Here is a 23310-nt window from a genome sequence, read left to right as displayed (position 1 = left end):
CATGAATGTATGATGCATACATTGAGTGACAAATGCTCATTATACTCCAAAGTGAAGAAGTGTTATGCAAATTTTCAGTGTGCAGATTTTGAGATTAAAGATGCAGCAAGGTCTGGGAGGCCTCAAATGGTGTCAGCTCCTGAAATTGTTGACCATGTCCATGACCTGATTTTGGCAGATTGATGAATTCCTGAGATACTACAGATATTCAGGAAACATACTGGATGGTATAATCCATGAGCAGCTGGGTATACAGAAGCTGTCATCTAAGTGGGTGCCCAAATGCTGAAGAGAAACAACATCAAGTGGACACTTCCAAGTTGATTTTGCAGCATTTTCAGCGAGCTGGTGCCAACTTTTTGGAATGACTAGTTACTGTTGATGAATCATGGTTACACTATGATCCTGAGACAAAACACCAGTCCATGCAATGGTGGCATTCAGGTTCTCCAGGGCCAAGGAAATTCAAGACCCATAAGTCAGCAGGAAAATCATGTTTTTGGGATCAGGAAGGTGTTGTAATGACTGACTATCTTCCAAGGGGCCAAACAGTTAATGCAGACTACTGTAACTTGCTGTGCTGATGAAAGGAGGCTTTGAAAGAAAAAAGGAAAGGGAAGCTGGAAAAAGGAGTTCTCTTTTTGCAAGACAACACACCTGCTCACAAAGTGATGGATATTTTGACACAGTTGGGGTTTCAGTGCATACACCATCCACCCTACTCACCAGATCTTGCTCCATCTGACTATTTTCTGTTTCCAAACTTTTAAAAAAGTGTTTGAAATGGCAACAATTTTCGAGTGATTTGGAGGTGATTGTAACAACGAAGCGGTATTCCAATGACCAGACATCAGAGTACTTTTTGAAAGGGTTATAGAACTTTAGACGTGTGTTGAACTTAGGGGAGAATATGTGGAATAATTTGTAAGTTTCATGGCTCTACGTCATTCCCTTCTTGGTTAGGCTGAGAACTTTTCCGCACCCCCTTGGTTGTAGTCAGAGTGGGGTGTGGGCCTGAGTCCCCATCTCTGTGGTTGACTATACCTCCCACTAGGCTACTCTAGGGATCTGCTTACTGCTCTGCTAGGACTGACCATAACATCTGAAGCTCTCATACAGACCATTAGGTACTGTTTCATTCACATCTTTGGGTGGTGGGAGGGGTCAATGATCACTGGGTGGCTGAGAGGGGGGTGTCATGTACATCCCTCCAGTGGTCATTTGGTCAGTCAGGATACCTTTAACATCCTAGGCATTTTCTAAAATGGTTGATTATGGTAGATAAAAGTCCAAGTCATAAAACCGCCCTAGTCCTGCCCACAACACACCCACTTCGGGGAGGAACTTCCGGGCCAGTCAGGCAGCGATTGGCTGGCCCGGAACTTCCTCCCCGACATTAGAATTGAACGTCGGGTGGCGAGAATTGGTTGGCTCCGAGCTGGGGAAGATATGCAGGGAGAGCTAAGACCTCGGGCGGTGGCCTGTTCCCCGATTGTGGTGGCTTAGGGGAGGGCAGTGGGAAGGGAAGCAGATTGGGGACCCCTGCTTTAGGCAAGTACAGATCGCGGGCCGCAAAATAGTCCCTGGGGGGGCCGCATGCGGCCCGTGGGCCGCGTGTTTGAGACCGCTGATCTAGAAAATAGGTTTTGAAAATATCAAATCAGAAGGGCTTTGGGCGAAAACATCCATCTGCCCCTTTATGCCATTTTTGGATGCTTTTCTCTTTTGAAAATGAGCTCCTAAATCAGTTATTCTGTAGGAGGGAGATGGGGATGTAAAGAGAGATGTGAAGGGGAGACAGTGATTGCAGGTTCTGTATGTCTGCTGAAAAAGTCAGATTTTCTCAGCGGTTTTAAAATTTTTGAAAGAGCTTCAATATGAATGGACAGGGGAAGATTATTCCAAGTAAAAAACACAACCATAAAAAAGAAACCACAAGATCTCGTCGATTCAGGTTGTGTGGCTCTAGGACCCGAGACAAACAACTGATGGTTGTTTTTAGAGTGAAGAACACAGGCGGGAGAATATGGAATGGTGAAGGGGGGTAAATAGGAAGGGGTGTCCATCCTGAAAGCTTTAAAACAGGGGCATATAGCCAGATATCCAATTCTGGGTGGACCTGAGCCTAAATTGGGTGGGCATGATAACCCTGCCACTCACCTGGCATCTATCCACTCCCCTGCCCCCCCTTACCCTCCCCCCCTGATAACTTTAAATCCTGTAGGTCTTTTCTGGCTGCAAACAGCAACTCATTTCTCTTGCTCAAGGTAGCTTCAGGCTTTCCCTCTGTTGCAACTTCCTGGTTCTTTGAACATAGGGTTACCAGATTTCCTGCCCTGTTCTGCCCTCAGCCCCGCCCCAGATCCACCCCCACACGATCCTCGTGTCTCGTTCCCCGAGCTCTTGGCCATGTCTAGAGGGCCTCCATGCATACGTGGATGTAGGGTTAACAGACGTCTGGATTTACCCGTCCATGTCCTCTTTTTAGAGGGCATGTCTGGGCGTGCAGAAGGCTTTTCAAAACCGTTACTTTGTCTGGGTTTTGAAAATAAGATCATCTTTTCCCAGTCTCTGGTTGCACTTCCTTCTGTCTGTGCTCTTAACTCGTTTCTAGAGTCTTCTTATCCATTTGATATTTTTCTATCCTTCACAACAACAACTGTTGAGAAGAGAAAATGAAAACAGTGCACTGATTGATATCACTCCAATATGCTCAGAGTAGTTAAGCTCTATTGCCTCCCTCGCAAAACTTATTGTCCAGTCATAGCACATTATATGCTTCTTCAATCAATTTCTGTATTTCACTTCTTATTTTTGCTAGTACTTTTTATTTATGTTATTTTTTGTACTTTTTTTGTAGTTTTCTATTTTTCATTGATATGAATCGATAAGCCTGATGCCATAAAGATACAGCTGACAAGCAATCAAAAAAATAACGTCACTTATCTTGGATGCGATTTAAGGGTTCCGATGCGGCCCCGTTTCGTGATCTGCTTCAGGAGACCCATGCTGGAGTTTCAAACACTCTTCACTGGTAGGAAAACTACCACCAAAAACTTGCTGTGACTACTATCAAATTGTCAGCATTTCTGTAAACAGCAAAAGGAATCCCATGTAAAACTCATTTCAAACTGCTTATATGCAAAATAATACTGTTACAAGCAAACGGAAGAAAGCTGAAACCGTACATGCTGTATAGAAAGTCAAAAGGTCCTTGTAATGTGGCTTTGCATTTTACAACTGAGGGGAAACACCGCCAAATTCCACTCTAAATGAAGATCACATAGATGATGTTTGAACTTGATGACATCATAAATTTGAACGTGATGACATCATGAATTAAATGTCTCAAAGATATCATATCTTGACACTTAACGGAGTGGACATTGAATACATTACTACCAGATAGGGAAAGCCATATACCCCCTCTGAACACTTCAAAGGAAGGCTAACCACTCGATCTCATCAAGTCCGTTAGGGTGAAGAGTATTCAACGCATATATCCTTTTGCCACAGTACGTGAGCTATATCTCCTCCCCTTGTAATCTGAACTTTATCTAGAACGGAATAACTTAAATCTTCCACTGTATGTGATTTAATTAACCAGTCAGCTATAAGTGGGGCTTCTTGCGTGGCTGATTGGATCCTGCTAATGCACTCCCCAATCCATGTCTTAATGCTCCTAGTCGTACACCCCAGCAGAAGCACTGACAGCAGTGACAGGAGGCTGCTTCCCCTGTCACTACTGTTAGGGCTCTTTGCATGTCTCAAGCACTAAGGGGGCCTTTTACTAAGGTGCATTAACAGATTTAGCACATGCTAATGATTAGCTTGTGCCAAATGCCATGCAGCCCATTTTATTCCTGTGTGCTAGATTCTGTATACACACCAAGTGTTTATGATAAATCCTTCTGTCCATTATTAGTACAGAAGCTTTTGGGAGTGCAGGGAGGAAACCATATTCCTCAGACTCAACTAAATCCTACTCATAAATAATTTAGAGGCGCAAAAGAGGTAGGGGGTAGGATAATGCATAATGTTATATCTAAGTAGTAGGTTCTGAGGCCATATTACATATAGTCTGAATAAAGGCTTTTATGGGGAGTGGGGCATTGGAAAAGCTGGTGGTGACACTGCTAATCTGTTCATTGATGAAATGTTAAGTCTCTGATTCCTTGTTGCATTGTATGTATTTAATTTTGTTGCATTATAGCACAAAAAACATCAATACTAAAAATGATTAAAAGAAGAGAGAACTACCAGTGTGGCTGAATGTTCTGTGACACTGGCTATTAAAACCAAAGAGGTATCTTATAAAAAATGGAAACAGGTCCAAATGAGTGCACAAACACTGGTGAGCCAGATATAAAATATTAAGAGAGGTTATCCTTTTTCAAATACGTAGAAACATGATGGCAGATAAAGGCCAAATGGCCTGTCCAGTCAGCCCATCCGCAGTAACCCTTATCTCTTTCTCTCTCTGAGAGATCCCACCTGCCTATCCCAGGCCCTTTTGAATTCAGACACAGTCTCGGTCTCCACCACCTCTTCTGGGAGACTGTTCCACGCATCTACCACCCTTTCCGTAAAAAAGTATTTCCTCACATTACGCCGGATCCTATCATCTCTTGACTTCATCCTATGCCCTCTCATTGCAGAGTTTCCTTTCAAATGAAAGAGACTTGACTCATGCCTATTTACGCCACGTACATATTTAAATGTCTTTATCATATCTCCCCTCTCCTGCTTTTCCTCTAAAGTATACAGATTGAGATCTTTAAGCCTGTAAAAGAGTCAATTGGATGCAGTCAGTAACGGGAAAGGAAAGGCTATCGCAGAAAAACTAAGGTGGTTATTTTAGAAGCTCTGTTTGTGTTTTGGATGTCTGAAAACTGGCATTTAGACCTGTAACAGATTAAAAGGGGTTTTCCTCCCCCATGCAAATATTATACCCCCGTCTGTTAAATATTTCTATTTCAGATACTATTACATATTAGTCCTATTACTGGGATTCAAAGTTATCATCTCCAAGTTTATACCTCATTGATTATATTCATGCTTATATTTGATCATTTTATTATTGTTTATACTGTTTACTTAATTGTGATTTTTATATCAAGCGCTACCTGCTGTACTCTTCTATAAGTGAATCTTGCCATAAATCCCAATAAGTAAATAAAATGAGCCTTTTGGAAGTTACTGGTGCTGTGCCAGGAGAATCAAACATAGTAATTACAAGGAAGAAGGGGGAAAAGATGGTGGTGGGGAAATGATTGAGAAGAAGAATGAAAAAGAAAGGTGAGACTAATTAATTATGACACTTTTTTGAGTCCTCTGTGGAGAGGAGATTAAAGGAATAGACAAAGTCCCAGATTCTCTAAAAGGTAGCGAATCACTGTTGGCCGATTACTGGTCGATTTTGAAACAGCAATTGATTCACTACCTTTCGTGCATGCAAATGATTTGCACGCAAACTCTCCAACTCAATCGCTCAGTGAGCGATTGAATCGGGGCAGCCCTGACAGGAGTGACAGGAGAAGCAGCCTCCTGTCACTGCTGTCAGTGGCTTCTTTTTTTTTAATGGGCCAGATATTTTGCATGGCCACTTAAAACAAAAAATGAATAAAAGCCCCCTCCCTGACAAATCCACCCCCAAACACCCCCCCAAAAAAGGCAGGAGGGATGCCCACTCCCTCCTGTCACCGACCACGCACCCCAGCTCCCCAACCCCTCCCCGTACCTCAACAAGTTGGGAGCAGAAGGGGTGCTCAGTCCCTCCTGCTCCGTAGGGCTCCTCCGTGCGAATGCGGGCATTAGGCCCCGTCCTCGGTGCATCATGTGATGCACGGGGTGGGGCCTAAGGCCCCTCCCATGAGAAGAGGAGCCCAAGACACCTGAGCCAATCAGGGCCTTAGGTCCCACTCTGGGGGCGGAGGCCTAACACCCGCATTCGCACGGAGGAGCCCTACGCAGCAGGAGGGACTGAGTACACCTCGTGCTCCCAACTTGTTGAGGTATGGGGAGGAGGGTGGGGGGTGGGCCTTCCCCGGCCTGGCTGATGGCAGTGGGGGTTTGCGACGACAGGAGGGAGTTGGCATCCCTTCTGCCATATTCGTGCAAGATGGGGGATGATGGGGGGGGCGGGCGCAGGGGCAGCGTCGGGAATGTGGTTTTGTTTTTTTTTAGGCACTAGAGTGAGCATCCTTCCTGCCTTTTTCTTCGTGGGGAGATGGAAGGTCTTTCCGGGCAGGAGGGAGTGGGCGTTCAGGGGGAGGACGGTGGCTCGGGTGTGCTAGCACGGGGGTAGGGCGTTTTTAATGGGACAGATGATGCGTGTTTAAGTCGCTCAGAACATCTGTTTCATTAAATTTAAAAAAAGCAGAAGCCGTGAGAGCAGTGGCAGGCGGCTGCTTCCCCTGTTACTACTGTCAAGGCTCTGTGCATGTCAAGTCAGTGGGATTGCATGCAAATGATTCGCATCTCCGTGCAAATCATTTGCATGCAAACTTAATAATGAATCAATCGCTGTTGGAAAATCGGCCAAAGAATCAGCCAACAGTGATCGAGTCGCTATTGTTAGTGAATTTAGCCCAAAGTGACAAAATAATTACTACCCTTTGCCCTGTTGAAAGCATTCACCATGGCAGATAAGTAAGTGCACTAATGAGAACCCAGGGCCAGATTCTCTAATATCGCCAGTAAAATCTGATGGGCCGCTATGGCAGCCATAAATGTAATGATTTCAAAAAGACGAGTCACTCTCGAAGAACCACGCATGCAAATTAGGTCCACGGAGGGTCGCCAAATTTGCATGACATGAGTTGCTAGTGATAGCGATTGGCACATGCGCAGAATAGTCTATGGAAAGAGATGTGCATGCATATTGTGGGTGTGCCTTATTAGAGTGAAATATATGCACACGTCATAGGCACGCATCACATGCATCTGTTATGTCAATCATAGGTGTGCCAGCGCTATTGGATGGAGGGGAAGAGAAGGGAGGGGAGGTGCAAGCGTCAGCTTTCAACAAGCGTGCATAAAACACGCCTTTAGTACATGTTCCTGAAACACGTGCTTTTGAGATTTTTTTTCCTTGAAACAATTATACAGCTATACTACTATAATTTATGTGAATGGTCTATTTTTATTTTTATTTTTTTTATTTTATCATGAGCCACAGTCAGAAATGCATGCCTGGGACGTGCCATCAGACAAGCTGGTAATATTTGGTCGTCAAAAGCTGGCGCCACGCTTGAAGAATTACCTGGCAATGATAGAGGATAACTCGGAGTGCTCGTTTAAATATTAATGAGTCCATTTTACTACCATTTTAATATTTATGACCTCATTGTAACACATTTGCATGGCAGTCTGAGACTGCTAGGAAGCTCGGAAAAGACCACAGTGAGCTGTTCTGATAATTACACAGTAAAATACTGCCACGCTAAACCGGTTGGAGCTGGTTTAGTGACCATCGTTAAAGGCATAGCAAGTTTTGAGAATCCGGCCTCCAGACAAGAGAGTAGCCTCTAGTGGTTAGAGCTACAGCCTCAGCACCCTCAGGTTGTGGGTTCAAGCCCTGCATTACTCCTTGTGACACTGGGCAAGTAACTTAATCCTCTATTGTCCCAGTGTTGTAATTAATTAATTAGGGGGCAGTGTCTGGAAAGCAGTATATACTAATGCTCAAAGTATGGGAAACAAGATTCTGGATCTAGAAGCTGTGATGGAAGAAGATGAGTTGGATATAGTGGTGATCACGGAGATGTGGTTCATGGAGAACCATGACTGGGATGTACCGGTAGTTATACCAGGCTATAATCTGTTCAGGAAAGACAGAGTAGAAAGAAAAGGAGGGGAAGTAGCATTATATGATAAAGATCATATTAAAGCCACACAATTGAAGGATCTGCAGGACAAGGAAGAGGCACTGTGGATCAATTTGGAAAGTGTTTGAGACTTGTGCAGGTGAGGACAGAGTTTGCAGGGATGGGGCAGGGACAGAACCCGCGGGGATGGGACAGGGATGGAAATAGATCCCATGAGGACGGTGACAAATTTGTCTCCGTGTCATTCTCTATTTGGAACTTTGGAACTCTCTACCTCTTGGCATCAGAGCAATATCAGAATATATGCTTTTTTTTTTTTTTACCACTCACTGAATACACGGTTGTTTTAAAAGTAATTCACATGATTATATATAGAATTATGTTATATCTATGTATAGTTGAGATTTGAATCATTGTATTTGTTGATGGATGTATTTGATGTAAGCGCTTGATGATAAGTCTGAGATGTACTGTCAGGAGTTTATATTTGTGATCCTCTTCGAACTTTTGGTTAAATTATTCTTCTATAATAAAGCTTAACCCCCCTCTTACCGTCCCCTCCCTAACCCCAGATCCTACTTTTCCCTCTCTTGGAAACCTTCTCTGATCTAACGTTGTAACCCTTCTTCCATAACTCTTTTTGTAATCCGCTTTGAACCGAAAGGAAATGGCAGAATAGAAATCTGTCATGTAATGTAATAAGTTATGCACTTAAGTGGGAGCCCTGCCTATATTCCGCTAATGTTCTGCCCATCTTGCGTTTACATGTTACATCTCTTAAGTTCACTCTTAACAGAATAGCGTTTAGGTGCAATATTGGCTTTTGTGGTTGTACATGTGTGCATCGCTGTCAATATTCTGTACATCTACATGTGTAACCTGAGCATAAATCTCAGCACCTAGGGCCCAAGATTAAGTTGCCAGCACTAAACCTGGAGATTCAATGCCAGGTTATGTCTGGGTACCAGCATTGAATTTCCAGGTTTCCGGAGCCGGCTAGCTAGAGTTTTCAGATTTCCCCTTTAAAAAAAAAAAAAAAAAAAGAGGACACCTGGCCCTGCCCTGTTCTGCCTCCAGCCCTGCCCCCAGCCGAACCTCCTGTCTCCTTCCCCAAACTCTTGAGGGCCTCTGCGCATGTACAGACGTTGACACAATAACATCGCGTGCAGGCGTGTGCGCATATGACGTCATTGTGTTGATGTCTGCGCCTGTTCAGAGGGCCTCCAGACGCAGCCCCGAGCCGTGAAAATCCAAAACCTGGACAAACTGCCAGGCTTTGGAAATCCCCAAGGGCACCCGGACAATCCTCTAGTCTAAAAAGAGGACATGTCTGGGTTTTCCCAGACGTCTGGTAACCTTACGTATAGCTGGCTAAGTGCAATATTCAGCATTTCACCAGACTTTTATGTGCTCCCATTTATGGGGTTAACCTGGCTGGTTAAGTGCTGAATATCAGCACTTAATTAGCCAAGTGCTGGCTCCGCCCCCCAAAAAGCCAGTTTTCACTTAGGTGCTAACTGCATATTTTCAGCAGCAATAACCAGTTAAGTGGTAAGCCCTTTATATGTGCGGTAAGCGCAGGCTACTGCTTACTGCAGTTTTGCAGAATGACTCCTTTTTGAATAGTGGCCTTATATTTAGTTTTGCGTGTGTGCGCGTTTGTTCATTCATATGATATCACAATGCCATATTGTAGGAAACATGGGAGATGGGATATTTAACCCTAGATGAAGCTGATTGGCTGGCAGATTGTCTCTTATCTTCAGATTATCCATCATTATGTATTAGTGAGTACCTTAAATTATTTAACTCCCACTTCAAATCATCTTTTATCTTCCAGGGGGAATTGCTCAGTCCGTGTCGATGTGATGGATCCGTGCGCTGCACTCACCAGCCTTGCCTGATTCGGTGGATCAGTGAAAGAGGGTCATGGAGCTGTGAGCTGTGTTATTTCAAATACCAAGTCTTAGCCATCAGCACTAAAAACCCCCTTCAGGTGGGTGACAGATTGGGGAAAGGGAAGGGTTTACTATGGGGTTCATAGACAACTCGGCGAAAGACAAAGGCGCACGCCGACAACTGAGCGCAAGACGGAGGTGCGCGCCGAAGAAAATTACAGTTTTTAGGGGCTCCAACGGGGGGTTTTGTTGGGGAGCCCCCCCAGTTTACTTAATAGAGATCGCGCCGGCGTTGTGGGGGGTTTGGGGGGTTGTAACCCTCCACATTTTACTGTAAACTTAACTTTTTCCCTAAAAACAGGGAAAAAGTGAAGTTTTCAGTAAAATGTGGGGGGTTACAACCCCCCACAACGCCCCCACGATCTCTATTAAGTAAAGTGGGGGGATTCCCCCCCCCCCGTCGGAGCCGTAAAAACAGTAATTTTCTGTGGCGCGCACCTCCACGCTGCGCTCAATTGTCTGCGCGCACCTTTGTCCCGGTGCGCTTTTGACCTGACACCTTACTGTGGCCAGGGGAACTCGAAGATGTTATGAGCTTTTGTGAAAAAGTCTAAAATAGGGGTGGGCAACCAGCAGCAGCCTGTGGGCCAAATGCAGCCGCCATTTAATTTTATGTGGTCTTTGAGACCATGGGAAATATAGACAGAAAACATGATTTTAAATACTGTATTTTGAAAATAGTTTGTTTCTATTGTTTTTAGTAAAAATCTTACTCACTAAAATGTATTTATTACAGGTGGGCTATGGAGCTTTGGTCATGTCCGGTTCCAACATTGTGTTAAGTTGCAGCCCTCTATGGTTAGTACTGACAATCTGTGTCAATATTACACCTAGAGGCCTGCAATATTACAGTGTTGCATCCCTCTGTGTATGAAGGTTGTCGATCCATGGGATTAGGGTTACCAGTCATCCGGGGAAACCCAAACATGTCCTCTTTTTAGAGGACTGTCCAGGTTCCTGAACGGACTTTCCAAACCCGGCAGTTTATCCATGTTTTGGAAAGCCCCGATGAGCTCCACATACATCTGCACATGCTTCAGGCTTTGACGCTCATAGGAATTCTAAATAATGTGGAACATAAATGTAAATAAATAAATAACCTGAAAGTTGTACCTAATTAACTTGCAACTGTGCGGTCTGTTAGTGTGGAAGATCCCAGTCCTGGGATGTATGTGGTCCCTTATGAAATTCTTTGAGGAAGGTGAGGAACAAAAGACATGAGAGATGTCAGACCTTAGAAGAAGATTAGCATTTAGATAGATCAGGGGTGGGCAACCCTGGTTTTCAAGGTCTTCAACCCAGTTGGGTGTTTAATATTTCCCCAATGAACATCTATAAGATTGATTTGCATTTACTGCTTCTATTGTATGCAAATAGATCTCATGCATATTCATTAGGGAAGTCCTGAAAACATGACTGGATTTCAGGTATCAAAAGACTAAGGTTGCCCACCGCTGAGATGGATAGATGTGCTGGGCCTGATATTCAGCAGCAGGATAGCATCCCCTCCTAGCTGGCTAAGTGCCACTCGCCAGGGCTTGCCACTCATTTTCATCAGCATTATCTAGGTCAGTGTTTCTCAACTTCTTCAAGCCAAGTAACCCTTAAGTCTAATAAATATCAACTGAGTACCCACGCCCAAGCTCCGCCCCAGACCCACCAAGGCGCTGGCCCTGACTCCACCTCCATAATAATAGTTCTAATTGTAATACAATTTCTTCCATCCATTTTTCATATACACACAATATAATCTTATCTATAATAATAAAACGCTAAGCGTGTATGCGCACTCCTACCTGCATGATCCATGATCCGTAGGTCCGTGGCCGGCAGGAGTGCGCATGCGCGCTTAGCTGTGCCAGTGGCCGGCAGAGAATCTGTAAAATGCAGGCCTCCCTGCTCTTCAGCTCCTCCAGGCAGTGGCAGACCTCTCCACAACAACCAGCGAGCACTGTAAGGCCCGCTGCTGCTCTTCTGTCTGCCCTCCTCTTCTAAACGGCCTACTAAGGTTCACGGCCAGCTGTAGCGAACCTCGCAGGCCGCTCTGCACCTTGGTAGCACGTTCCCTCCGACGCACAGGATCGCGTCAGAGGGAACGTGCTACCGACATGGAGAGCGGCCTGCAAGGTTCACTACAGCCGGCCGCGATCCTCACCAGGCTGCTTTTAAGAGGAGGGCAGACACGCTCGACCAGGAAGCCAGATGCTGGACAGGGGGAGCAAGTAAGGGGTGCTGCAGTACAGGGGGAGCAGGGAAGAGGTATTCCTGAACAGGTTAGGAGGTAACAGGAAGGGAGGCCTACTGCTGGACAGGGGGAGCAGGGAAGAGGTGCTGCTAGACGGGGGGAGGTAAAAGGAAGGGAAAATACCTACTGCTGGACAGGGGGAGCAGGGAAGAGGTGCTGCTAGACATGGGGGGAGGTAAAGGGAAGGGAAAATGCCTACAGGGGGGGAGGTAAAAGGAAGGGAGAAGGCCTAATGCTGGACAGGGGGAGCAGGGAAGAGGTGCTGCTGGACAGGAGGGAAGTAAAACGAAGGGAGAAGGGCTGCTGCTGGACAGGGGAAGCAGTGAAGGGGTGCTGCTGGACAGGAGGAGACTTAAAACGAAGGGAGAAGGGCTACTGCTGGACAGGGGGAGCGGGCAAGGGGTGGTGGTGGACAGAAAGAAAGACAGACAGACGGAAAGCGGCCAAGGAGAGAAAAAGAAAGAAAGACAGACACACACATCTATTCTAGCACCCGTTAATGTAACGGGCTTAAAGACTAGTTAATACATAATGGTAACCACAAAATTTAAAAATAACCAAGTACACTGTATGCAGAGAAAATGTTAATTATCATTTATATTCAGGTTGTTTTGGGGTTTTTTTTTTAAAGAAGTCAAGGCAGATGACTTTAAAATATGCAATGTCATCTCAGTAACAACTATAGAAAAATAGTAAAATATAGTGCAAAATATAGATAGCAGATATAAATTCTCAATAAGGACACATTTCAATCACTAAATTGAAAATAAAATAATTTTTCCTACCTTTGTTGGATGGTGATTTCATGAGTCTCTGGTTGCACTTCCTTCTGACTGTGCATCCAATATTTCTTTCTTTCTCCCTCCTGCACGCTTCCTTTCCTCTGGACCTCATTCCCTTCCCCAATCAACATCTCTCTCTTTGTCCCTCCATGAGTCCAACATTTCTCCCTTTCTCATCCCCCGTATCATGTGCAGCATTTTTCACCACTGCCCACCAGCCCCATGCCCATTTCTCCTTCTATCACCCCTCTCCAACAGCATGCCACATCTCTCCCTCCATTACTATATCCAATATTCTTCACCCTTGCATCCCCTTCAATCTGTCCCTCTGTTCCTTCTCCACCACCATATCCAACATTTCTCCCTCTCATCCTTCTCTTCCCCATGCATCTCAATGTATGCCCAATTTTCTTCTTTCTTCCTTTCCCCATGTGCCATCTCTTTCCCTCTCACTCACACACTCATACTCAACAATTCTACCTTTCTATTCCCTCCCTCCTATGTCCCAAGTTAGTGCCCCCTTCCTCTCTCCCTTGTGTCCCATGTTCATGCCACCTCCCTTCCTTCTAAGTCGAGTTCTTGCCTCCTCCCCCTCCCTCTCCCTGTCTTCTAGCCGGTCCCAGAATTGTGCCCCTCCAATGCCCCCCAAGTGTTCTTTCCCCTTTGTCCCAGAAAGATCGTGTCTCCTTATTTGTTCGAGCCGCTCCATCTGCCTTCAGCGGCTTGTTGGGGGGGACCCGCAGCAGCGATTCACATGCTGCACATGGCTGAACCACAAGCCCTCCCTCCGATGTCAGCTCTGATGTTGGAGAGAAGGTTTCGGGGTCAGCGACAAGCTGCATGTGATCCGCTGCCAGCTGCACCCAACAAACTGGTGAAAGAGTGAGTGTGGCATGGAGGTAACTGGGAACCTTCCCTTCCCCCCACTGATCCAGAAGGCTTTCCTCTGATGTCAGCTCTGACGTTCAGAGGGGAAGCCCTGTGGGTCGGTTTCAGAAGGGAGGCAGGAGAGGGGGGTGGCGGGCAGGGATCCCCAGCAGTGGCTTCAGCGGGTGGGTCGGGCAGCAAGGAGGGATCCCCAGCGGCGGCAGCGCAGCTTCGACGGATGGGCGTGCAGGGAATATTCTCCGCAGTGGCCATACCACGTACCCCCAACAAGCAGCCCGCATACCCCCAAGGGTACGCGACCACATGTTGAGAAACACTGATCTAGTTAATACCATTGAAAATCATAACCGAGTCTCTCAACACTGTCTGAATAGCACCAGAGCAATCTGGGCTAGAGCTGGAAATTGTCCAGGTACAGTCAGCACCAGCACCTGGATCTGAGTAAGCTGGCACAGCAATCTAGTTGCATACCAGTCATACCCGGATATGTTCCAGCGTGCAGCTTATAACAAGACATTCAGCACTGAATATCTGAAATAAATAAATAAACATCACGGTTGGCATTTGAAAGCAATGCTGGCTGAAGAGATTAAATATTGCTGGGATTATTTTTCTTTATTACTCCCATAGAAATCGGCACTTTATTTATATGCAGGATTTGCCAGATGCTCCAAGTCTTCAGGAACAAGTTAATACTATTATGGTTCTTTCTCCCGTCTCTTTTTCTATGAACTAATTTCTTTTTATAGGATATAGTTTTTCTTGCAACACTGCAGACGCCGTTCCCTCTAAACGAGCAGCTGTTTTCCAACTACATTGCTGCCGGGGGAAGAGGGTAGTTCTTTAATATTGTGTTTTCAATCCCTAATGATAGGCAAGTTCCCTAGAGTCTTTCAGAGCTTGCCTGTTCCTCACTATTGAAAATGTGATAGTGAAACAGCACCCTCTACTGGCAGGACTGTAAGTGGAGGACTCCCGCTCAGTTTAGAGCAGTGGTCTCAAACTGAAACCCTTTGCAGGGTCACATTTTGGATTTGTAGGTATTTGGAGGGCCTCAGAAAAAATAGTTCATGTCTTATTAAAGAAATGACGATTTGCATGAGGTAAAACTCTTTATAGTTTATAAATCTTTCCTTTTGGCTAAGTTTTAATAATAATATTGTCATTTATAGCTAAAGAGACATATGATCAAGAAACTGTTTTTTATTTTACTTTTGTGATTATGATAAACATGCCGAGGGCCTCAAAATAGTACCTGGCGGGCCGCATGTGGCCCCCGGGCCGCGTGTTTGAGACCACTGGTTTAGAGCAGTGGTCTCAAACTCAAACCTTTTGCAAGGCCACATTTTTGGATTTGTAGGTAATTGGAAGGCCTCAGAAAAAAAATAGTTAATATCTTATTAAAGAAATGACAATTTTGCATGAGGTAAAACTCTTTATAGTTTGTAAATCTTTCCTTTTGGCTAAGTCTTAATAATAATATTGTAATTTATAGCTAAAGAGACAAATGATCAAGAAACTGTTTTATTATACTTATGTGATTATAATAAACATACCGAGGGCCTCAAAATAGTACCTGGCGGGCTGCATGTGGCCCCCGGACCGCGAGCTTGAGACCACTGGCTTAGAGGGAACAGTGACTGCAGCTGCATGTCTGCATGCCTTCTGGCATTAACTCTTGTTGTTATTTCTACCTTCCCAGTGGCAGGCAATCTCTCTGACGGTGATTGAGAAGGTCCAGATAGCAGCCATCATCTTGGGTTCACTCTTCCTTATCGCCAGCATCTCCTGGTTAATATGGTCATCACTCAGTCCCTCTGCCAAATGGCAGCGCCAGGACCTGCTCTTCCAGATCTGTTATGGCATGTATGGGTTCATGGACATAGTCTGTATAGGTGAGAGGGCCTTTAAAATCATTGTGCTTATTTTAAATTGCCACCAAAATGATTTAAAGATATTGGGGGGTGGGGGGGGGAGAGGCAATATTCAGCCAGTGGCAGCAGTGGCATAACGAGGGTGAGAGGCGTCCCTCCCCCACTCTCTTCTTCGCCCTCCCACCTCCACACACTCCTTCCCTGCCCCCTCCTGCCATGCACACCACTTTCCTTCTCCCATACCTCTGTAACGTTCCTGCCATGAGCAGCAACCCCCAGCCTGCTGTCACGCCAGTGTTGACTCTTCCTCTGATGTCACTTCCTAGTCGTAGGTCCAGGAAGTGATGTCAGAGGAAGAGCTGACGCTGGCGCTACAACAGATTCCTGCTCGCTCCAGGAACATTACAGAGATTTGGGGAAAGGAAGCGGCTCGCATGCATGGCGGTGGGGTGGGGAAGGATTAGGGGTGGTGGAGAGGAGGACGGGTGCCTGTGTACTTCCCCCCCCCCACACTGCTCCTTACCACTTAGTGGTAGTCAGCATTTCTTTAAATGCCAGGTTCCACTGGCTAAATTAGACCCAGATATTTAATGCCAGTCCCAGTTCGGCTACTGGTACTGATTTAGGTATAAGGGAAACACTGGGACCTATCCAAGTACCACTGAAATCTAACAGCAGTACCCGATTTGCTACCTGGTTAATTTAGGAAAGCCTTTCTTCTATCCCAGTGTATCGCAAACTTTTTAAGCTGCAGTACACTAATCTCAGGGCCGCGGCTGGAGGGAACCCGGAAATGCACGGACATCAAGGAATTGATGTCACATGTGATGTCATCAGATTGACAGACGCTCATGCTCGGATGTTCTCCAGCCGCAGCCCTGAGCCTGTTATTACCACCAGTGCAGAAGGAGAGGTGAGGAGAGGCACAGGCGCAGGCTGACTGACCATAGGATGTGCCTCTCGCCACGAGAGGCACATCCTGTAAGCAGTAGCCACCGCCGGTGCCTCTCCTCGCCGGCATCTCGCGGCACACCTGGAATCTGTCAGGGCACATTAGTGTGCCGCAGCACATAGTTTGTGATACACTGTTCTATCCTAAGTTAACTGGACATTTATCGGGGTACTGTTGCCAAACATTGGCTCCGCTCCAACTCCATCCCTGAACCACCCTGGCACTAACTGGATAGTAAAGCCTAAGAAATATAGAGTAAAACCAGAAAACAGGCTAAGCACATTAGCAACTGTATCAATGGAGACTGCACAGTTTTCAAATAGTGAAGAAAAAATGACCTCGGATTTCTTGCTCCAACAAGTTCCAACTTCATGAGCGGAATATATTTTATATATAGGAGCTTCTCCAGTCATTGGTCAGCCCCCACCCCCTTCTGTGTTTTGAGCCGTTTGGTGCAATCTCTAAGTGAGGGTGAAGAATTTTTGTGTTTGACGAAAACTGCTGATGGAGAATTAATGCCGCAGTCCTTGATAAAGCTTCAGGCGAAACAGGGCCACTGTTGGGCTTTTTGTGAATGCAAGATAAAGAATATAGTACAGCTGGACTTTGCTTTTTCCCAACTGTTGTGAGCTGTGACTGATATGGGATTGTGTCTATGAAAACTGTGCTTAAAGACACATTTTTGCAATTTATTTGAAGGCTGCAATACAGTGATATACTTAAAGTGGTTGTTTTTGTGACCAATGACTGGAGAAGCTCCTATATATAAAATATATTCCGTTTCATGAATTTGAGACTTATTGGAGCAAGATATCTGAGGCCTTTTTTTCTCCATTATTTGAAACTTGGGCAGTCTCTGTATTGGATATAATTGCTAATGTGCTTAGCCTGTTTTCTGGTTATACTCTCTCTATTTTCTAGGCTTTGCTAGTAAGATTATATGGTTTATTCCTCTTTAAAACTTTTAGTGTGACTAATTGGATATTGCCACAGCTGTCAGAGCAGTTATCCAGTGGCACTCTCCATTTAGATGGTACTAAATAATGGCTGTAGGGCTGGGGAGGAGCCTCTTCTGCTTGATGAAATCATTTAAAATATCAAGCCCCTTAGGGGTTTTTTTTTCTTCTCCCTATTGCGTAAAACGAGGGAACTAGATTCACTTAAAACCTTACTCAGCATTTATAAAACCATGGTTGAAGTCGGCTTCCATTAGTGCTGCTAATGGTCTCTTATGGTATCACTGAATTATGTGCACAGAAAATATAGTTTGAAGGTTATGGATTTTTGGAACAGTGTACACTTGTGCACAACAGAGAATGCCACATTAACGCAAGCAGCACTGTGCAGCAAAAGCCATTAACATATTCAGTTGGATTTTCACCAAACCTTACCGGGATGATTGATGGCTTATGATGCCTCCTAATTATTTTGCAATTGTTCATTTTAAACCTTCTAGCATTGTATAAAGTTAGCAGACAGAGCCGTGGCTGTGAACTTAGGGCATAACAAGAATCACTGCACCCTTGCAATCCTCTCCTCACCTGTATTTGCTACTTTTCCCACAAAGGGAACCTGCCCAGGAGGAGGTGGGGGGGGGGGAGCAAGCAGGGATGATCTTACCTTTCATGCATCCCTAAGTACAGGATCATCGTAGTCTCCTCTTACCCACACTATGACATAAGAACAAGTATGGAAGCTTGGCAGATCATAGCATCCCCCTCCCATCTCTGACACAAACTAAACTAAACCTTAAGTTTATATACCGTATCCTCTCCACGGAAGTGGAGCTCAGCACGGTTTACAAGAGCTTAAAATATAAGAAGAGAAAGGAAAAGGTTTACATGAGCTTATATATTGAATGGAAGAGTAAGGGGGAAAATAGAATTACATGTTAGACAATGACAGAGGGTCAGTGGCTCCATTGTAACTCACATGCCTTGTAGCCAACCCAAAAACAATGGCAGGGCTTGGAGGACCCCAGGTAATCCCCATGTACCAGAAGAAACCCAAATTAAGGGCCCCTAAGCAAACTATTGGAAAAGGCTCCCAGAGTAGGAGGGATCCACTTTAGAAGATATAAGGATGGTATAGGTGGGCCCCTCCTTCCCTGGGCCTCCTTGCACCGAAGGGACTGCTAGGTGAAATTTATTCCACTGCACCTATCCTACCCATCATGAGCCCAAGGATCAAATTGTCTCTGTGCCCTGATCCCCTGGCAGCTAGTAGTCCTTCCTTCCCTACCTCTTCCAGTGAGGGCTAAATGAAGAGCAGAGCAGAGGAAAACCCAACTCTGTTCTGCCCTGCTAAAGCCAAAAGTGCCACTGGTTTAATTCTTCCCTTCTCTGCCTCATATCTTTCCCCCTTTTGCCCCATGTCTACCTCTCTTGTGCTGTCTCCTCTCTCTAGTTCCACTTGTGTTCCTTTCTATCCCCCTTTTGCCCAGTATTCCTCTATCCTCAAGTGGCCACATCCCTTTCTTTTTTACTGTTCTTTTTTGGTTTGGTTTATTAAAATTTTGTAGAGACACTTCGGGTTCTGTTCCCTTAAGGAGTGCAGAGACCTCTAATGGCTGTACTATCCTTTGAAGGTAAATACCCCTACAGTTTCCGGAATAAGGGAGGGCTCTCCTGACCAATGAAGTAATGGTGGGAGGAGAACTCTCTCGGAAAGAAACTGTGGCTAGTATAAATCTCAGCTGGAAAGCGAAAGAGAAAGCACCAGGAATTAATCTAGGCGGGGGGGGATTAGCACTACTGGAGGAGAAGTGCTAGAGAAAAAAAAAAGATGGCAATGCCCAAGACTATGGAGGCGAAGAGTAAGATCACAGGAAGAAGATACAAATAAGAGGTAATGGGAAGAGAAAGAAATATAGGGGAGATTAGTAAAGCAGGGGAAAAAAAGAGGCAAGGGAGGGGGATAAAAAAAGGTAATGAAAAATGCACTGCTGAAGGAAAGAGCCAAAGAAAGAGGAAGAGACAAATCTAAAACAGAAAGAAATAAAGAAGGAAATTAATGACAAAGATTTTACTAAAGATTTACATGGGGAGGAACATTTAAAAAAAAGAAAAAGAGAGAGACATAACCAGAGAAGCAGAGGCAGCAAAGGTTGAGAACTATTTTATTATCTGAAAGAGAGACTATAAATTCACTAATCAATGCAAAACATCCTGAGACCTGACTTCAGAGTATCACGACCTGGGTATATATCTCCTAAAACCAGAATTTACAAGTAGAAAACTGCATAATTGAATTGGTTTCACTGGCACACAGTTCCCTTCTCTGCAGGATAGACCCCCCATTCCTGAGGGTTTTGATTGTTCTGTGTTGTGGTAAGGAAATCTGTGGGTGGGTATATGAAAATGATCTGCTTTGAGAGTGGATTACTACACATTTTTCTCTTGTTTCCCTATAAACTGTCAGTTCACTGATACAATTTTAAGGAGGATAATTATCAAGGTATGGTAAAAGTCAGACTTTTATAGCACTTTAATTTACTAAGGGAGTTTCCAACCAGGAGTAGCTCAATACCAGAGGTTACTGACTTCCATGGTACAATAACAATACTACTTGCTGTCACCTTCTCAAGCAGTGTTGTTTTTTTCCATTCCAGGAGCACTGACTTCCAATGGCCCAAAATGGGGTCTTGGTTTATATTCGGGTCAGTACTGACCTGCCCCCCCCCCCCACTCCCGAACCTGTTTGCAGGCCTCTGCTGGGCCTGCCCTGAGACCTGGTGGTCTATCGGTGGCCGAGACAGGAGGGATCCCTCCCGCCTCCCCTGCGTACCTTAAGTATTCCTGGTGGTCTAGCAGTGAATCGCAGCAGAAGCGACCTTCCTTCACTCCTGCTCGTGCAGAACCACTATCTAATTCAGTGGTATTCAACCCAGTCCTCGAGGACCACCTGGCCAGTCGGGTTTTCAAAATCTCTGCCATCCATATTTATTGTGGATGTCCTGAAAACCCGACTGGCCAGGTGGTTCCTGAGGACTGGGTTGAATACCACTGAGCTAATTGGGACCGTGAGAACTCCCGGCTGCCAATCATCTAGTGGCTCTGCACGGGCAGGAGTGAAGGAAGTTCACTCCTGCTGTGATTCACCGCTGGACCACCAGGGATATTTAAGGTACGCGGGGAAGGCGAGGAGATAAAAATAATTAGAATTGATCTGGGACAGGAGGCGAGAGGAATCCCTCCTGTCCCGGCCACCACTGGACCATCAGGTCTCATGGAAGGCCTGGTGGAGGCCTGCAAGGCATCAGGAAGGAGGAAGGAAGGGTACAGAATCTGGCAGGGAGGGAGGGGGGCTCGGTGCAGAGATTGGCAGGGCAGAGGAGGGAGTGAGTGAGGGGGATGGATGCAGAACCTGGCAGAGCAGCAAGGGAGGGGGAATAGGGTGCAGAGCCTGGCAAGGCAAGGCACTGCACTGCACTTGAATATTAAACACCCCTTGTTTATATTCTAGTCAACCTTTTTTCCTCCTTTTTTGGGGGAAAAAGGTTACCTTGGTTTATATTCAGGTCGGTTTATATTCGAGTATATACAGTAACCAGTTGGAGCCATTGAATATTACCACAGACCACTAAATTCAAAATGGGCTATTTTGGGAGTGTCCAGGAGGGGACTTGGCACTTTTGTGGTTCAGCACTTAGCCGCCTAAGTTTAGTGGTCAAATCAGACCACATAAAAATCAGTCCTATCTTTATGCTGTGTCCAGTGGTGTAGCGAGGGTAGGAGGCGCCCGGGGCAGTGGCACCCCCCACTACACCCTCTTCTCCAAAGCCTGCTCCCTCCCCATGCCACACTTTCGCCCTCCCTTCCCCCCATACCTCTTTAAATCTTCACCCACACGAGCAGCTTCTCTGGCCTGCAGCTCGTACTGGTGGTCACTTTCCCTATGATGTCACTTCCTGGCCCTCTGACCAGGAAGTGATTTCAGAGAGGAACCAGGCTGGTGCGAGCAGCAGACCGGAGAAGTTGCTCGCGCTGGCAATTTAAAGAGGTATGGGGGGATGGGAAGGCGAAAACATCTTGTAATAGCCTATGCAGGTGATCCTCAGTATAGCTGAGAACATTGTCCCAAGGGGCAAAAGACATGGCGTCTCCAAAGATACAATGAAGTATAAAACAGGAGAGTCAAATCCACAAACACAAGATCGTAAGCAAAGAAGTGGAAATGTCCTATACAAACTGGTGGACTCATGTATTTCAAAAATATCCTTTTATTCATCCAAAAAGTAACTCAATGACTCGACATGTACATGTTTCGGCCCAGATGGTCTGCCTCAGGAGTCTTAAAAATCTCGTGGTTGATACGAATAGATTGGTCCACAAAAAGACATCCACTCAAATCGTGGATACAAAACTATGGATGATTGAAATCTCTGAAGTAAATGCTGGAGCACAGTCGATTTCAATTTTGAGGTGCAGCCATACCATAGAGCGATATAAGGACATTATAACATTTTCATCTTTGTTTTCCATTCCTTTCCTGATAATTCCTAACATTCTAAATTAAACTAAACTAAACCATAAGTTTATATACCGCGACCTCTCCATAATTATAGAGCTTGGCACGGTTTACAAGAGCTTAATAAAGGAAGAAATAACACATTGGGTTTGGAGGATGAGTATAGGGGGGAGGAAAGCATTATATTTTTGTGAAAAGCCTAGTTTTCAAGTGCTTACCGAATAGTTGGAAGGAGCCCTGATTCTGTAGTGGGGCAGTAAGATTGTTTCAAAGCCCTGTGATTCTGAAGAAGAGAGATTTACCCAATTTTTAGCAAGGGGAAGGATAGTTTGAGGTTTTTGGGTGGGCCTGGTGATGTCAGGACTCGAGGAGTTCCAAGATAGTGGGATTAGGGGAGGGAAGATGCCGTGTAGGATTTTAAAAGCTAGGCAGGCGCATTAAAATGAATCCTGGAAATTATTGGGAGCCTGTGGAGTCTGGACAGAAGTGGGAAGCATGATCAAATTTGTGTTTTGCGAAGATCAACTTGGTCGCAGTTGAAGTCTTTGGAGACTTTTTTTAGTTAGACTTAGATGGAATTACAATAGTCTAGTCTGGAGAGGATGATAGATTGAACAAGAACGGCAAAATGTTGTTGGCGGAAGCAGGATCTCACTTTCCTCAGCATGTGGAGGCTAAAAAAGCATGATTTTACCAAGGAGTTGAGGTGGTCGTTGAAGGAAAGAGAAGAGTCGATGATGATGCCTAGAACTTTGCTTGAGAACTCAAGCTGCAGTGTGGCGCTGAAAGGCAGTGCAAAAAGGGTGGGCAGTTGTTCTAATTTTGGACTGAGCCAGAGAAGTTTCATTTTGGATTCGTTCAGTTTCATTTGAACTGAGAGGGACCAGGATTGGAGTTTCGTTATGCAAGCTATTATGTTCTCAGAGAGGTTGGTAAGGTTCTAGTCTGTCTCGAGAAGGACAAGGATGTCGTCCGCATATTGATTCAAGGGAAGATAGATGGAAGAGTTTCAGGGAAGTCATGTAGATGTTGAAGAGAATAGGGGATAGGGGTGATCCCTGCAGGACTCCAGAAGTCGGTTTCCAAGGAGTGGACGTAGTGCCATTTGTGTTGACAGTGTAGGAGCGGGAACGTAAGAAGTTCGAGAACTACTGTAAGACTGTGGAGTCGATGCCTATCTCGGAAAGTTGATAGATTAGAATATCATGGTGGACGACATCAAAAGCTGCAGAGAGATCGAATTGTAATAGGACAGCAAATTTATTGCGAGAGTGTAATTGTTGCGCCTTTGAATTTAATGAGACCAGTAGGGA

The 23310-nt window shown here is 45.3% G+C and overlaps 1 protein-coding gene across 1 annotated transcript in view; it reads left to right on the top strand.

The window, feature by feature from the left end:
* The window catches only part of MARCHF9 (membrane associated ring-CH-type finger 9), a 223531-nt gene that overhangs the window by 188204 nt on the left and 12017 nt on the right, over positions 1-23310 (top strand). Inside the window, exons 2-3 of the mRNA XM_033938841.1 lie at positions 9670-9825; positions 15405-15597. Of these exons, the coding sequence (XP_033794732.1) occupies positions 9670-9825; positions 15405-15597 (349 nt within the window). The remainder of the gene's footprint in view (positions 1-9669; positions 9826-15404; positions 15598-23310) is intronic.

The sequence above is a fragment of the Geotrypetes seraphini genome, chromosome 3 (assembly GCF_902459505.1).
Source record: "Geotrypetes seraphini chromosome 3, aGeoSer1.1, whole genome shotgun sequence".
Classification (NCBI taxonomy): Eukaryota; Metazoa; Chordata; class Amphibia; order Gymnophiona; family Dermophiidae; genus Geotrypetes; species Geotrypetes seraphini.
Note: the sequence above shows the minus strand (reverse complement) of the source record. Positions and strands in the feature narration are given on the sequence as shown.